Source organism: Dysidea avara, chromosome 2 (assembly GCF_963678975.1).
Source record: "Dysidea avara chromosome 2, odDysAvar1.4, whole genome shotgun sequence".
Classification (NCBI taxonomy): Eukaryota; Metazoa; Porifera; class Demospongiae; order Dictyoceratida; family Dysideidae; genus Dysidea; species Dysidea avara.
Window position 1 is genome coordinate 12,832,467 of NC_089273.1, and position 16,029 is coordinate 12,848,495.

Consider the following 16,029-nt stretch of genomic DNA (forward strand, 5'->3'; position numbering starts at 1 on the left):
GCTAGTCACACACGCACGCACACGCACACGCACACACACACACACACACACACACACACCTGTTAAATTCATGTAGTTGCTTAGACTCGTTTAGTCGGTGTCTCCTTGATGCAGCTAGTTGTGTCAGCTCCTTGTAATGTTGTTCCACAGTTGACATCTTCTCAGTGATCACTGTACTATCATGATGTTGTTTGGATAACAACCTCTGACTCTCCTTCTCAAACTTATCAATTCTACTCTGATAACCTGCAGGAGGTGCATTAGTTTATTTACACATACATACGTACGTACATACATTAGGATGTACACCTGTATAATAAATATGCGCTGTATCTACACATACTCAAATGCACATAACGCACAAATACATACACACAGGAACATGCCGTATATGTCCTTATTTATCCGTATTAAAGCCATGCTCAAATGCAAGTCAGGTCCTATAATGAAGGTTAGTGGGCACTACCTTAATACAAAGGGTGGTACAAGATTACAATAGCTTAAATTGTAGAATAAGGCTTACTACAAGTAATAAAACCCATGACTTGTCAATAGTACGTATGTCAACAGCAGCTAATAAGGTGCAACAAGATTTTTCAGCTGGATTATGAGTGGACTAACACTGGACAATACATACATGTGTGCATACTAGACATGTGTCATTCCATACAAAACCTTTAGCTAGGTCATACCTATCCAGAAACACTTGGACATCCATGCAATACTCAGGTATTAGGAATAAAAGCAAATCCTCCTAATGTGGGACTGGTACTGCACAGGAGGGTGTAACATGTCTCATGAAAAAAAATGTCACACCAAAAGTTCCATCTGAACCTAACCCATATCCATTATTGACACAGCTCAGTAGACTGATGCAATTATGTGGTACAATTTCTTGCTCAATGAAAAACAACAACTAGGTGTTAGTGAGTATCAAACCTGGAACTGGCATGATTGCATATGCAAGCACACACGCACGCACGCAGACACGTACGCATGCACCCACACACACACGCACACGCACACACACACATGCACGCACACACACACAAACCTATGATGTCTTTCTCAATCACTTCATGTTTCTTGATAAGTGTCTCAGCAGTGTCCTCGTCTTTACCATAATCCTCACTGGACACTAATGGCTTCTTATCATGCATCCATGACTCTGCCTCTGACACTGAAGCATAGAACTGTAATGTACAGCAAAACAAATAATTGAAAGTCAAATAAAGTGGTTACCAAAGACTAGTCCATTTTACGTCACGTGCATGGGAATATGCTGTAGTAATGTTATGGTTGAAAAATAGACATGTACCATATTCTCAAATGAGAAATGATTCTATGTTGCTATAACAACATAACTTGTGGTTACCTGATGAGCTTGTAGACTGTCATTCAGTTTTTCATTTCTTTCACTCGACACTGCTTTAAGTTGTTCCCATTTGTGTTGTAGAGCTCTCTTCTTTAGTACGGCCTCTTCTGATCCAAAGTGACTACTACTGATCAGCTCCTGAGCTCTAGCACACACTAGCTCAAACTGTGACTCGTGATTTAACAACTCTGACTCCAGTAACTGTGGAGAACATATCGAAATAGTAAGACATCGAAAGTTAGCATCTAAAATTGTAATAGTGACTTTAGAGTATGATGCTGTGACTGAGTAACCATCATTTTTTACTTCTACCATGACAGAATCCTCATGTAGTTTCCAGTAATATTATTGTAAACACATACCAGGGTAATTTAATGGGCCTCCATAGCAAGCACTGTAGTCTAATACAGTATATATACAAAGGCTGTGTGGCACACTTTTGCATCTTAACTAGAGCTGCCTTAAATAGTCAGTTTTCTTAAATAGCCACTAAAGAGTGGTAGAGTGGTGCTGCACTACTTCAAAATTATTTTGATGTGATAAAAGGAATGTATGTAATTAACAATATGACTTTGATGTTGGTAGTAAATTGACACCTTTACTGCTCTACTTTATTTTTCTGGTGTAAAACTATGACTACCAAGTCAAACACTGCTACAACCTATGTACATAGCTATCAAGCATGAACTAAACCATGTTCATATGTAAACAATTTCAGAACACAATTTGCAAACCTTTATCCAGACTAAAGTTGTTTGGCTTACCTGATGCTTATGAAGGAGGTTTTGCACCTCAGTCAGGTTATTACCCAGTTCTTCAGATGCTGCAAGTGGTTCCCTATCTTTTATCCATGATAGCTCATCCTCCACATTATGATAAAACTTGTGTAGCCTCAATGACTCATTCAGTTGTTCCTTCCTATATGACGCTGGCTCCTCTAGTTCACAATACCTGGAATGGATAGGACAACAACGTTAAAGTGACAACCATTATACAACATGGGAAATAAGTGGTACACAGATGAATGTATACTTACGTATGTACAGTATGTGTATGTTTAGTTCATGTAGATACTCTAATAATAGAACATTCAGCAAATTAATTTTTTACTCTATTGCAACAGTGCCTACATGTAAGTATCCTGCTAACAAAAATATAGCTTTCCTGTCTAATAGAACAGCATTTATATTGGTCAAAAATGTTTCCTCCAAATATTATACAAATTTTAATCGTGAAATCGGAAAAAAACAACTTTGGAATAATAATTTGAGAGCATAATGTGAACTTTTGGAGAAATTCCTGGAGACCTACTCATATACATATTATACAGTGTTAAGACGAGACTTACTGGGCAACAAGGTCTTGTCCTTGATCTTCAATCTGCTCAATCTGAAAATGGTTTGCTTTCTTGAAGTTCCTAACTTGATCCATAATCTCATCAGTTCTGACCCTATTGGCTGCTATCTCACTCTCCAACAACTATTAATAAACAATGTTCAGGTTTACATTTAATTTCTACCAGATAATCACTATGATACACTTGAAATCATGAATCATATTGCCTTGAATTAGTTTATTTCTTTCAAGCAACTTTTCACCTCAGTGGTGAGATCTACGGTATGACAATACAAGGCTGGCATTTATACTGTACACATAATTCTTTTGTAATCAACACCAATCTCTGTGTTGTATTCTCTTTTTGATGTTTTCCTAAGCCTACGTACTTGATTACTTACCAAATTCAAGTTTAGAAAATAAAACATTTTGTTTCAATGCTAAACCACTGCAAATTATGGCTGCATTGGGAGTTCAATTAAGACCTGGCATTTATATTTGTTTGGCAACTATAGCGAAGCAGCTGTAATTCAAGGTAATACTGTTATGGTGTAATAAAGTTTCTTGTAGTGAGCTGTAGGTACGCAGCAACTTACAGCATGCTTCTTTATTAAGTTATTGACACTGGTTAAATCCTTGCCCAAATCTTCTGAAGACAGTTGCACTTCAACTTCTCTTATCCATTGTTCAATGTCCTCTACTGCTCTGATGAACTGCTCCTGCTGTCTGACCTCAACCAGTTTCTGTCCTTTATCTTTAGTCCTGTAACATGGAGCACACAGCACTCACTGAAATCACAAGGAAGTATGCAGTGTACAAGAAATCAAGCCATTAACCTTTCCAACAACTACTACAAGCTAATGGATCAAAGGCTGTCTATGAAGCAAAATGACGGAACATACGAGTACGTGTAGCCATGAAGAAAAACGTATTGAGTAAACTTAAAATGGATTGTAATCTTTACACATTGGTGACCGGGCCTGCAAAAACAGGGCATGTGGACACATAAAATTTATCTACGTTTTCTAACTTTTTACAGCATTATGCTGTAGCTATGCAATTTTCAGTCGTTATTAAACATAATGATACAAGTTACAGAATGTAAATAGTTTATTCCAATACTGAGATATGATTAGTTTTGTGGCGGGGTGTAGTTTGTGCCACATGCCCTGCATTCTATAGGTAATCACCTACGTACATATTAAATTAGGTATGGTATCCGCAATAGACCAAACGTAAAAATGAAACTATACTGATGAACACACATACACAATTACTTTGCCATTAATCGTTGCCAATTTGCTGCCAGAGATGCCATTTTAGACTCAATCTCAGCGATAGCATAATGTGCTTCATCTATCAATGCTAATCCAGCCTGAGTGTGATCGAAGTTTATATTACACGATCAAAACTATTCATATTCATATACAGGTACATACCTTTTCTACACTATCCACCCTACCAGTATTAGCAGTCAATTCAGCCTCAAACGCTTGATGTTTCTGTAGTTTACCCTGTAGGTTAGTTGGGTCTCTGTAGGACTCATCTAATGCCACTGTCATCTTCTCTGCTATCCATGTCTCTGCCTGGAAACAGCACACAGTGATACAGTGTATATATGTACATTATTTCATTGACTTTTCATTCATTTCATAGAACATATATACATGCAACACAAAAATCTATCTGTTTACTAACTTCATGGACATCTCTTAAAAACTGTTGCAATTTTCTAGAGTCTTGCAATTTCTTCCTTCTTGCAGCTAACAGTGTCTTTAAATTCATATGCCTATAAATAGAATAATCAACGTATGAGCGCACACAATACATTATGTCTGCAGGTGATGCGGTGACACAGTGTATGTAGCACATTAGTACGTTATGTCACAACCTTTCAATGACAGTGTCTTTTCGTTTGGTGATCTTCTTTACATCATAATGATCAGCCAATACTAGTTTAGTAGCTGACTCCTCTAGTGCACTAATTTTTTCCTCTTGAGCATCCAGTGACTTCTCAAAGTCGCCATGTTTCCTGATCAGTGCCTCAACACTGTCCAGATTGTTCTGTGTGGTGGATTATGTTAAAACACATATGTATGTAGAGAAACACAAATATGTCTGAGTTAAATGTCTGAGTATGCACAAGGTATGTAGTTCACTGTCAAACAAGTACGTACGTAAAGTTTTAGAATTGGGAGCTTGCACGTCTACGTATGTATGCGTATACAAGAGCATCACTCTTTGCTTTCAAAAGAGCATACGTAGTAACAGCAGTAGACAATGGAAGACTATGCCATACTACAGAGATGGGGTAACGTGTTACGTAATATAACGCGTTACGTAATATATATTACAATTTACGAGTTGAAGTAATATAACGCGTTACTTTGCGAAATGCAGTAATATAACTTAAGTTACTTTTGGAAACTATTAACTCGTTACTAGTAACGAACAAAGTAATAATATTACGTAACGAGCAGCGAGATGTAACGAGTAATCTATATATATAAAGCTGAAAAGCTGTCTGTCTGTCTGACGGTCACGCTGCTTACTCACCAGACTTGGCGCGAATCGACATAATCTGTACTGATAATGAAGCGCTCATCATCCGCCTACTCTAAGATTGTTATCACGAGTTCACACGTGCTTCCGTTCGGTCTCTACAGCGCGTAGAAGGCCAAGGTGTAGAGAAAACTTGAGCAACATTCCTTTGAAAACCACAGCACATGCTGTTCAAGTGGTAGAACGCCTGACTAGCGTGTAAGAGGTAGTGGGTTCAAATCCACGTGTTGACAGATTTTTTTCTTTCTACTCAGTACCTTTTTGTGAACACCTTTTTAAAACACGACTTTTAGCTCATCATATCTTGGCATGCCAAGTACGTATCGAGGCGGGACTTTAGCGAAATTAAACGCCCATCATCTGGCAACTCGAGTGTTGTTGTAGCAAATCAATACGTGCTTTTGTTCGCTCTTTATAGGGCGATGAAGGCACTGGTGTAGGGAAGGATCACTGAAAAGTTGAGCTACATTCCTGTCAAAACCACTGATAAACAACTGTGGCGATTTGTGCACCTCCCTTAACCCCAAGTTATTATAACCAGCCAGGGTTCAATCCCCGCCTAGGTCATAACTTTTTTTTTCACTTTTGGGACCTTTTTGATGCACCTTTTTGCTGTATCTGTTCCATGCAAGTCTTCATCTACAAACTCTTATGCAGGCCCGTAGCCAGGGGGGGTTCGGGGGGTTCGGAAGAACCGCCCTCTTGGGAAAAAGGTCCACAATTTCAGTAAAAAGGTCCACAATTTTAGCAAAAAGGTCCACAATTTTAGTATACAAGTCCAAATTTTCAGTAGCAAAAGTCCATTAGCTCCAGTTTAATAAACACCACTGATAAGAAGCTAAATTAAGTGCTCCCAGTAGCTGGCTCATTCAGTACTTGTAATGCAATGCAAGATCGAGATACTCTAATAGAGCAGTCAACCACCCTAATAGAACAATCACTCTAATAAAACAATCACTCTAATAGAACAGTCACAATTACGTTTTCTTATAAAATCTGTATGTAATTACTTAATTTATTTACAAAACCATGTTTGTTGTCTAAACTAGAACTTTCATAATATAAAAAGTTTGGTGGGCATGCTCCTCCCATGCAGAGCCCATAAATAGCATCCATGCTTCAAAGCGCTCAGTCTTTCCCATTCTTATTCACTGTGACATTCCAATATATTATAGACACAGATGGTATAATCACAGATGGTATAATTACAGTAGTAGTAGAGATATTTCCCAGATGTCATCCAAATAGCTGGTCTTGAGCCTACCTAAAAATTGTTATTTTTATTGACTGAAATGCCACTAAATTCAACCTTTTAGTGTATATTTTCAAGAAATTTCCTGGGGGGGCATGCCCCCAGACCCCCCTAGATTGGGTGTGCTTCGCACACCCAGTCTCAGTACCTTTATTAATCATCATGTAAGTAAAGGTCCACTTTTGGTCAAAAAGAACCCCCCTTTCAAAATCCCTGGCTACGGGCCTGTTATGCCCAGTTTTTCAGCACTGGCGCTGAATTACCTCACATAATAGGGACTCTTATAGCACTTTTGGGACAGGGCAGACAAATTGCCAACATATTTGTCCATCTGTGTGTTGGTCCAGTGTGTTGTATTAGAGTAGGTAAAAGCTTCTTTCACCAGTATCCAGAATATCTACATCTTTGTTTTAAGCACATAGGTGTGCACTGACATGAAAAACTGTTTGTTCAGACTTACCTGAATACTGCTGTAGTAATAGGTAGCTTGCATGATTGAACAAATACTACTGTGCATCTGAAAAATGATAATACTGGAACCATGCAGATCCATAGTTTACACCGAGGAACTGCATCTGACCTGGCACAACTGTTTCACTATCCTGCTTACATGCTTTCACTAAAGATTCATACATTACCTTATTGGTCAATTACACTGCAGGTGTTTCAAAACTGGGTTTTTGTATGGCAAGAGGTATATGTGTCACTGCAACATCAGAACTGAAAGTGCATAGGACAAGTTCTGAACTTTTGCTTGCCATGCAGTAACTATAACTGCAAATTGTGTTGACTTTAAATTATGCTCAAGTTCATTTCTCTTTGTGACAGCCGGTAAGGTAAACATCAAAATGTAGAAACTGAAACTGTACCATGTGTACACAACCTGTATGTAATGTAGGGTATACTGTATACAATTGCCTTAGCTCGCATGCAGTTTAACTAATTAGCTAGCCTTGCATGCATGTTTCACTATAAATTATTATGTACTGCATAAGGATCACGTACTTTAAAGCACTATCGACATGCATGCTACACAGCAAATATAGGACACTAATATTTATGCTTGGTTCCCAATATATTAATTATTGTTGCATTAGTTCTCATGTAAAGCAGCAAAGATTTCGTTTGTTCTATACAGCACGTTGAAGTCACTGGTAGGGAAGATGCACTGAATAATTAAACTACATTCCTGTCAAAACCACAAACAATAAACTTTAGTGTTTTGCATCATTAATGACATAAGAAAACCTCATGCTCTTTAAAAAATGTGACATCACCATGTACCCTACATAGCTACATTAGCAGTGCTGGTGTTTAATGCTTAGTCCCTCTTCGTGGCATTAAAATGTTTAATGTGGAGATGGTCCTGCACATAGGCAGGTACCAATGCTAGTACTATATAACAATGAGCCAGTAATGCATTATAAATGGCTTTTATACTGCTATTTACTATCCATTAAACTACTCAGTAATCCATTACCTCAATCCATTAACCTTTCACCTATCAAAAGACACAACCCAGTCCATTAGACTGATGCGTACCACATGACTACATTACCTCAATCCATTAACCTTTCACCTATTAAAAGACACAGCCTGGTCCATTAGACTGATGCGTACCACATGACTACATACGTAGACTATTGCTATTAATGCCCACTGTCTGTGTGAAAACATGTGGTTTGCATGCATAGTGTTAATTAAATTCATAATATTAAAGCAACTTAGACCAAATTCATAACATTGTGAAGTTACTAGCATTCAGTAACTTTAATATTTACAGCTAATAATGTTAAGTTACATTTCACAAGTAACTTAATATGTAATATTATTAAGTTACATTTCATTTTAAGTAATATGTAACTGTAATATATTTCATTGTGTAGAAAGCATTATGTAATATGTAATATATTACTTTGAAAAGGTAACTTCCCCATCTCTGCATACGTAGATACTAAAACTATACAATTAACACTGTACGCTCATACCCCAAGATCTTCATTCATAAGGAATGCCTCTTGTGCTCCAATCCACACCTCACACTGTTCCGCATCTCTCAAAAACAGCTGTAAGAGAATAGAAATACCTGCTTAATCCATATCACAAGTCCGCAATAGAATAGCCTCTCTGTTATTAACTCTTGTCCATATAATAGATTAAGTATTATAAACAGAATGGACACACTTACTTACATACAGTTCTACCATAGTTACAAGCCACTGTTATGTTAATAGTACAACACATACTCACCTGTAGTTGATAACACTGGTTGAAGATGTTATGACGTTCTTCCCACAATTCTATTAGTTTTTGATGTTCTAGTGATAAGCTGTCTAGTTTAGACTTGATCTCCTCCTCAGCATAATGACTATTAGTTATCAGTGACTGTGTGGTGAATGTGGTGATAATAATGGTGTCTCTTAGTATAGAAATGTAGGCCAAAATTCTATATTATTATATTCCGACAGATTAATATCACATAATATTATGTATCTTTCAATATACGTAATCCTATGCAACGTAATTATATCCATACCTCTCCAAACTCTTTTATTGCAGTGAATTTTCCATTCCATGCTTGAATTTCATCCTACAAAATCCAAGAAGAGACTTTTATGTAACTGCTCTGAACAAATTGAGGCTTGGCCTGTGTGTGTGTGTGTGTGTGTGTGTGTGTGTGTGTGTGTGTGTGTGTGTGTGTGTGTGTGTGTGTGTGTGTGTGTGTGTGTGTGTGTGTGTGTGTGTGTGTGTGTGTGTGTGTGTGTGTGTGTGTGTGTGTGTGTGTGTGTGTGTGTGTGTGTGTGTGTGTGTGTGTGTGTGTGTGTGTGTGTGTGTGTGTGTGTGTGTGTGTGTGTGTGTGTGTGTGTGTGTGTGTGTGTGTGTGTGTGTGTGTGTGTGTGTGTCATAATGCTTATATTTGAGGCTTCAATGAAGTCCGGCTTATACTATGTACATTTGTTCCCAAGATGGAAAATTAACATGTTCCATCATAAACCAATACACTGGGTGTGAAGTTGTGAAGTGTAACTGCAGTTCTCCATAAGTAAGTACACAACTGATAAAACCCTTTAGGATCGTACTATGTACATGCAGTGATGTTTATTATTATAAGCAGATGTTATTCTTTATTAGAGGGCTTTGTTATTCAACCAGTCAACCACTGTATTGCATCAGCCAACTGTACCTGAATGATGTAATACAAACAAGTTATGATATCATCATTCTAACAGTCAGCACCTGTTTATACCACATTTAATGAAATCAAGGACAGTAACAGACACAACATCTATTGTGTCTCACCATGAGATAACCACATAGCCAGCCTTAACACAAATCAACAGCTATACACTAGTAGGAGGACAAACACCAGTTGGTAGATAAAAAGGGAAATGTTTAGCCTTACTTACGCTTGACTGAAGGCATCAGGGCAGTTATTTAGAAAATGGATAAGTAGACAGGTTCACGAGATGAATTTTGGCTGGGTCACTCTTAAAAGCTAGCACTGGGTTTGATACTGCCAAGTCATCATGAAGAAATGCCCAAACCTTGACTATACAGTACTACGTACCATGTTTTGTGATATTGGAGGAATTAGGAGCAGATTATAGATGTACATACAATACAATACATCTTCAAGGACCCATATTACATAGAGTTCACAACCCACCTTCCTCTCATTATGTTCCTCAATCATCTGGTCAGCTCCATCAACATCCTTAGCTAGTTCTACAGTACTGATACTGTTTGACATGCTGTCCATCCATAGCAGCTGGGAAATGATTACAAGTAAACAAAAACTTTCATAGGAAATGGATATAAGATTGTAATATTTACTAGAGCAAAATAATGGGAACAGCCAAAGGCTATCATTTTTCTGAGATCACATATTCGTTGATTATAACCAAGTCATAAGCATCATGTACGCATGCACATACAGCGTAGCTATATATTATTTTAAGTATGAACACTTCTACTAAAACAATACACACACATATACCAGATCACGATGGTCGCTAAGAAATCGTTGGAATTGTCGAGAATCCTCTAGTTTTTGTTTCCTCTGGTCTGCCTTCTCCATCAATTGTTCCCAGTGGTCAATGATCTCATTCTGTTTATCAGCTATTAGTGAGGCACTGGCTGGTTGTTCCTCTATCAAACTATCTGCCTCCATCGATAACAGCTGTAGTGTGATTAACAAGGTGAATACATTCACACAAATAATAATATTACGTACCTCAAGTTTCTTTTCAAGCGCTGTCAAGTCATGTTCTAATTCTTTGTGTTTTCTCTGTAGAGCCTCAACACCAGCTAAATCTTTACCATAATCATCAGACTGCAAAGCCTTCTCCTGTTAAAAGAGATATTAAACTCATAAACTAAAACACATCTCCATACACACCTTATCATTCATCCTGTCACTAGTTTCATCTACATCCCTCACAAACTGGTGAACATGTTCAGCTCCTTCTAGTAGAACCTTCCTCTCCTCTGTGACTGTCAGTAACCCCTCCCATCTGGTGAGTGAACATACCAATAAAGTAATGGTGCATATAAGGACACCATAGTATGCAGTGAAGTTTACAGAGCACACATAAGTGTATCTACCACGAATATTATACATAGGAGAACAAAAAGATTCTACCACCCAGTGGCGTGTTACAATGTGTTACATGTACCCAACAACGTGTGTGTGGAGTATATGCATGCGTGCAATCACATGTAAATACATACCTTTGGTTCAGTTTAGACAAGGATTGTTGTATGTTAGTAGATCCAGAGTGATCCTGACTGATCAATTTCTGAGCTAACATGTTTACCCCATCTAGTTTAATCTTGTCCACTGATAATTCCTGTAACGTATTGTAACCACATTTCAACTACACCTAATAATATTGTATTTGAATATTTCAATACATCGGTGCTAGTACTGATATTAATATAAAACTAAATGAATAAATTTTAAAATAGTGGACAGAATCCTTTACAAACTTCCATAAAAGTGAACAATGTAGACAGAATGCTGTATTTAATTTCATAGTGACAAAACATCTCAGATATTAATTGCGTATAAGAACATTACACACATTGTTGAGAGTGTACCTTTTCAAAATCACTGAACCTCCTCATCAAGGTTTTACAATGTTCCAGATCACGACCAGTTTCCTTAGAACTAGCAACTGCTTCCTGTGCGTATGATAACAATACAGTATACGAATATATGTAGATCATGTTTAACTGTGCTGGTCTTGTACAAAGATGTAAATCTCCATTGGTTAGTGTTCTGTACACATACATGCTTAACCAATACGTTCTCAACTATCAGTCTAAAGCCATCATCTATTACCATAAAGCTTATTTAAGAGTCCCTGTACAAATACTCTAATAGTACATACATAAACACCAAATTGAGCATTGAGTTTCACTATGGACAGACTAAAAGGCCCTTGGCCTATTATCAAGTTACCTGTAATGATTGTACATTGTCCATAATTTAATACTAATTTCAATGTGATACAGTAGGACCTCAATTATCTGAACAGTGGTGACTGTTCTATTAGAGTATTTTGTCACCAGCTGTATGTTCTATTAGAGTAGTTGAACACAACTCTGCATATAAATGAATGGGCTTCATTTATCCAAACTGATTCACTCACTCGAACACTATTATGATTGTACTGGCACACAGTTGTTGGGATAATGGAGGCCCCACTGTACACAGTGCTCAAATTTCAATAGACTATGTAGTTTCTTTCATCTTTGAATTTTATGATCACCAGGATGTAACTGTACAGTTATATATGTACATTATACAATAGGGCAGTTTTTGAGCAAAAAGGTCATGCTTGAAATCAAGAGTACAAAATTTTAAACCTACACTCATTAACGAAACCTTGAAAAATTCTATACAGTACACCACATACAACACACCCTGTCGGTGATCATGGCATGTACAGTGTCCACTTGTCTGTTGAAGCTCATCAAGGACAATGCCTCAGCCAGTCCTCTACCCTTAGCCTTAGTGGCCTCAGTGAGTTGGTCCCATAATGTGAACAATGACTCCACTCTGGCCTCTATGTCATCTTGAGCGTAGTGGCCATTTTCAATTAGCTCCTCTCCATTCTGTGGATGTAACAACAATTTAACTGCAGTGGCTACGTATCTTAAAAAGTTTACAACAACCTTGTATGCATTTGTTGTGGGTGTGCATGCGTACCTACAGTGTATGTGAGCACACTTGTGCGTGAGCACACTTGTGCGTGAGCACAAACATGTACACTGTGCGTGTGTAGTTTAAGTGTATGAAAACAGTGTGTGTAGTATAAGTTTATGAAAACACAAATACCATTAGCTTTACAGTCATATTATGATCCACTTACTTTGGCAATTGTTTGTATTCTCTCTTCATTGGCAATAATCTCAGCATCAAAGGCTTGATGTTTCTGTAGCTTTGCCTTCAAATTGGTTGGGTCCTTGTAGCTCTCATCAGTAGCTACTGTGACCTTCTCTGCTATCCACGCCTCAGCCTGGGTGATGGATAAAAAATACAACAAATACTAGCTAAAAACAAACCACAGCACAGTACAACTAAAACATAGCAAAACTACACATTATACAGTAGTACAATACATACAGTGCATGCATGTGAAACTACATAAGGAAATCGTAAAGCTCAACCAAGTGATCTAAGCTCACATGGTGTCACAGGAGCTGTATACACATGGACACTCAAAATACGTACATCAACAATGTCTTGAATAAACTGCATCAACAAACGACAATCCTCTAATCTCTTTCTTCTACTAACAGAACCTGATTTCACTCTTCTTCGCCTGTAACAATACATCTCATTGAATTTGCAAGCATTAATGTAAGTGATAAGTGCATGACTGTACGTATGGATAGACAAATGTAAGAACGGGTGTGTGCATTCCATTTCAAAAATCATACATTACATACAGCTGTACCTGTTAATGACAGCTTGTTGTTTCTGCTTGATATCCTCAACAGCAAAGTGTTCAGAGGTTATCAACTGGTTGGCTAGTTCATTCATTGCCAACACTTTCTCCTCCTGAGTAACCAGTAACTTCTCAAACGTCTCATGTTTCTTCAGTAGACCATCAACTTCATCCACTGAATTACCCAGTTCATCACCAGACAAGTAAACCTACAAGCATCCAAATTACAACTGTTTTTATGCAAGTACGCATGAATACCACACATACAAAAATCAATATTCTTTACAACATTCCCAATAGGTCCCATACAAAATGTACAGCACGATGACCTCATAAGGATACATTCTTTTAGTGTTACTAATGAGGTTTCAGTTGATATTACTTACATACCTCGTGAGCACTGCTCATGGCATCAATGGCCTCAGTATCCCTGAGGAATATCTGGTATTGTAACATATTGGACAAGTGGGTCTGTTGACTGTCCCAGGCATCAACTAGTTTAGTCTGCTCTGACTTGAGACCAGCCAAGGAATCCTTGATCTGTAAAAAAAGTAGAATACAATTAATTTTGTGTACATACATACGTATATGCGTGTGTGTACATGGAAGACGACAGTCTAATTCACATACACAGAAAGAGGAAATCATTACATGTAACTACTCACTTCTACTGAAGCATAGTGAAGCTGTTGAATGAGCTTCTTTCCACTTTTAGTTACACTGGTAATACTGCCCTCTCTGGCATCAATTTCTGCCTAAATTTAAAACCATTTAACATAAAGTACAGAAACCAGACAAAGTGTCATATCAAGGAGCAATGAGACAGCCTAAGGGCTGAGCTGTCACTTGGTTGCTAGGAGATAATTTACATTCTTACAACCCAAGGGAGTGACCACAAATGTACCATTACCATCCCTCTGGTGTACTGGTGTACTGGTGTATTGTGACCATTCCCTAACAGCTGCACACAATGTCCAGTCCAATACTGCTAATTGCACTTGTATGGCACATGTACACGAGGCTTAAAATGTTTTCATGGAGCAAGTTGCTAACATCAGTAATATTGATCTCTTACGTAAGCAACTTGCTCTGTGAAATGGAATGTTTTTAAATGTTGTGTGTGAATACATGCATGAGTCACACAATTTTTAGAAAGAGGTAAATCTGCAGTAGGAAACTGTCCACAGATTCTGATTTGTCAGGGAATTGTGCAGGACAACAGATTTTTTTATCATAATAATATCTATGAACAAGTAATGGAGGCCAATACTCTAATAGTGCAGTCAAGTTAAAAATTAATATTAATATTTTTTACATGTACATAGAACATTTAACAAGAGTAAATTTTATGTATTTATTTCAACACAGGTATCAATTGAAACATACTACTACTACTCACTTTGTGTTCATTGTGTTTACCAATCATCCCCTCAGCCTGGGACACACTCTTAGCTTGTTCATCCACTGTGAACAACATGACCATGTCATGCATCCAGGACACCAGGTCCCTGACCTGTAACATGAAGTGCATGATGAGACTGTGATAAGATGTGCAGTGGTGTTGAAAAGTGTGCACAGCCAAGAAGGATAGCCATATTTATCTGTCAGGGGGTTGTGCCTATAATTTGCATGTAAAAATTGACTGAAAAACAGCTAACTTTTTTGTGGTACACAGAAATGTGTATATACAGTATGAATCAGAAATCTTACAGTACTAAGAAATTTCTGCAGTTCAAGAGCAGCTCTTAGTTTCTTCTTCCTCATCAAAGTAGAGTTCTGCATACTCTCCCATGCTGCGTTGACCTCATCCTGCTGGGCTGTGATGGCTTGAGCATTATTACCGGGATATGATGCTGCCAGTCTGATTGCTTCTGTACCAAGATCTCTGACCTGTATAGTTAGAACTCATTATTACATATACATTTAATGCCTGTGAACTCACACGCATGCATGCAAACATGCACACACAACACATATTTGCTACATACCTGATTACCAAGTGCCTCCAATTCATGCTCAAATGCTTCATGTTTTCTCTGTAGAGTTTGAACGGTTGTGATGTCCCTTCCAAGATCTTCATGTCTTATAGAATTCTCTTTTTCCTAATAATATGTACACATTTGAAGGTAATGTACAAAAGGTTAACCCTTGCTACTACTCACCTGTATACGGGCAAGCAGTTCCCTGGCATCATTGTTGAACTTGTGAATTTCATACGCTCCTTCTAAATTTTTGCTCCTCAGTGCAATAAGTTCTTGTAGAGTACCCCATGATTGTCTGTGAGGGAGATGGTGTTTGGAATGTGTAAGTGTGATGTATGGTGACTATTTAGGCTCCTGTACAATGTAACATCAGTGTGTGTGTGTCTGTGTGTCTGTGTGTGTGTGTGTGTGTGTGTGTGTGTGTGTGTGTGTGTGTGTGTGTGTGTGTGTGTGTGTGTGTGTGTGTGTGTGTGTGTGTGTGTGTGTCTGTGTGTGTGTGTGTGTGTGTGTGTCTGTGTCTGTGTGTGTGTCTGTGTGTGTGTCTGTGTGTGTGTCTGTCTGTGTCTG

General features: G+C 37.9%; 1 protein-coding gene across 4 annotated transcripts in view; it reads right to left on the reverse strand.

Annotated features, from left to right (window-relative positions):
• LOC136246629 (spectrin beta chain, non-erythrocytic 1-like) overlaps nucleotides 1–16,029 on the reverse strand; it is a 105,222-nt gene that overhangs the window by 10,322 nt on the left and 78,871 nt on the right. For all 4 annotated transcript variants that reach the window (XM_066038163.1, XM_066038162.1, XM_066038161.1 and 1 more), the window contains 29 exons: nucleotides 15,643–15,757; nucleotides 15,469–15,582; nucleotides 15,191–15,370; nucleotides 14,880–14,993; nucleotides 14,146–14,235; nucleotides 13,871–14,020; nucleotides 13,490–13,689; nucleotides 13,264–13,354; nucleotides 12,902–13,048; nucleotides 12,453–12,644; nucleotides 11,625–11,708; nucleotides 11,256–11,374; nucleotides 10,924–11,038; nucleotides 10,759–10,872; nucleotides 10,522–10,704; nucleotides 10,192–10,293; nucleotides 9,061–9,114; nucleotides 8,775–8,909; nucleotides 8,513–8,590; nucleotides 4,602–4,774; nucleotides 4,409–4,499; nucleotides 4,150–4,296; nucleotides 3,988–4,085; nucleotides 3,307–3,472; nucleotides 2,724–2,854; nucleotides 2,140–2,326; nucleotides 1,376–1,576; nucleotides 1,055–1,193; nucleotides 60–246 (listed from right to left, as the gene is read on the reverse strand). In XM_066038163.1, the coding sequence (XP_065894235.1) occupies nucleotides 60–246; nucleotides 1,055–1,193; nucleotides 1,376–1,576; nucleotides 2,140–2,326; nucleotides 2,724–2,854; nucleotides 3,307–3,472; nucleotides 3,988–4,085; nucleotides 4,150–4,296; nucleotides 4,409–4,499; nucleotides 4,602–4,774; nucleotides 8,513–8,590; nucleotides 8,775–8,909; nucleotides 9,061–9,114; nucleotides 10,192–10,293; nucleotides 10,522–10,704; nucleotides 10,759–10,872; nucleotides 10,924–11,038; nucleotides 11,256–11,374; nucleotides 11,625–11,708; nucleotides 12,453–12,644; nucleotides 12,902–13,048; nucleotides 13,264–13,354; nucleotides 13,490–13,689; nucleotides 13,871–14,020; nucleotides 14,146–14,235; nucleotides 14,880–14,993; nucleotides 15,191–15,370; nucleotides 15,469–15,582; nucleotides 15,643–15,757 (3,897 nt within the window). The remainder of the gene's footprint in view (nucleotides 1–59; nucleotides 247–1,054; nucleotides 1,194–1,375; nucleotides 1,577–2,139; nucleotides 2,327–2,723; nucleotides 2,855–3,306; nucleotides 3,473–3,987; nucleotides 4,086–4,149; nucleotides 4,297–4,408; nucleotides 4,500–4,601; nucleotides 4,775–8,512; nucleotides 8,591–8,774; nucleotides 8,910–9,060; nucleotides 9,115–10,191; nucleotides 10,294–10,521; nucleotides 10,705–10,758; nucleotides 10,873–10,923; nucleotides 11,039–11,255; nucleotides 11,375–11,624; nucleotides 11,709–12,452; nucleotides 12,645–12,901; nucleotides 13,049–13,263; nucleotides 13,355–13,489; nucleotides 13,690–13,870; nucleotides 14,021–14,145; nucleotides 14,236–14,879; nucleotides 14,994–15,190; nucleotides 15,371–15,468; nucleotides 15,583–15,642; nucleotides 15,758–16,029) is intronic.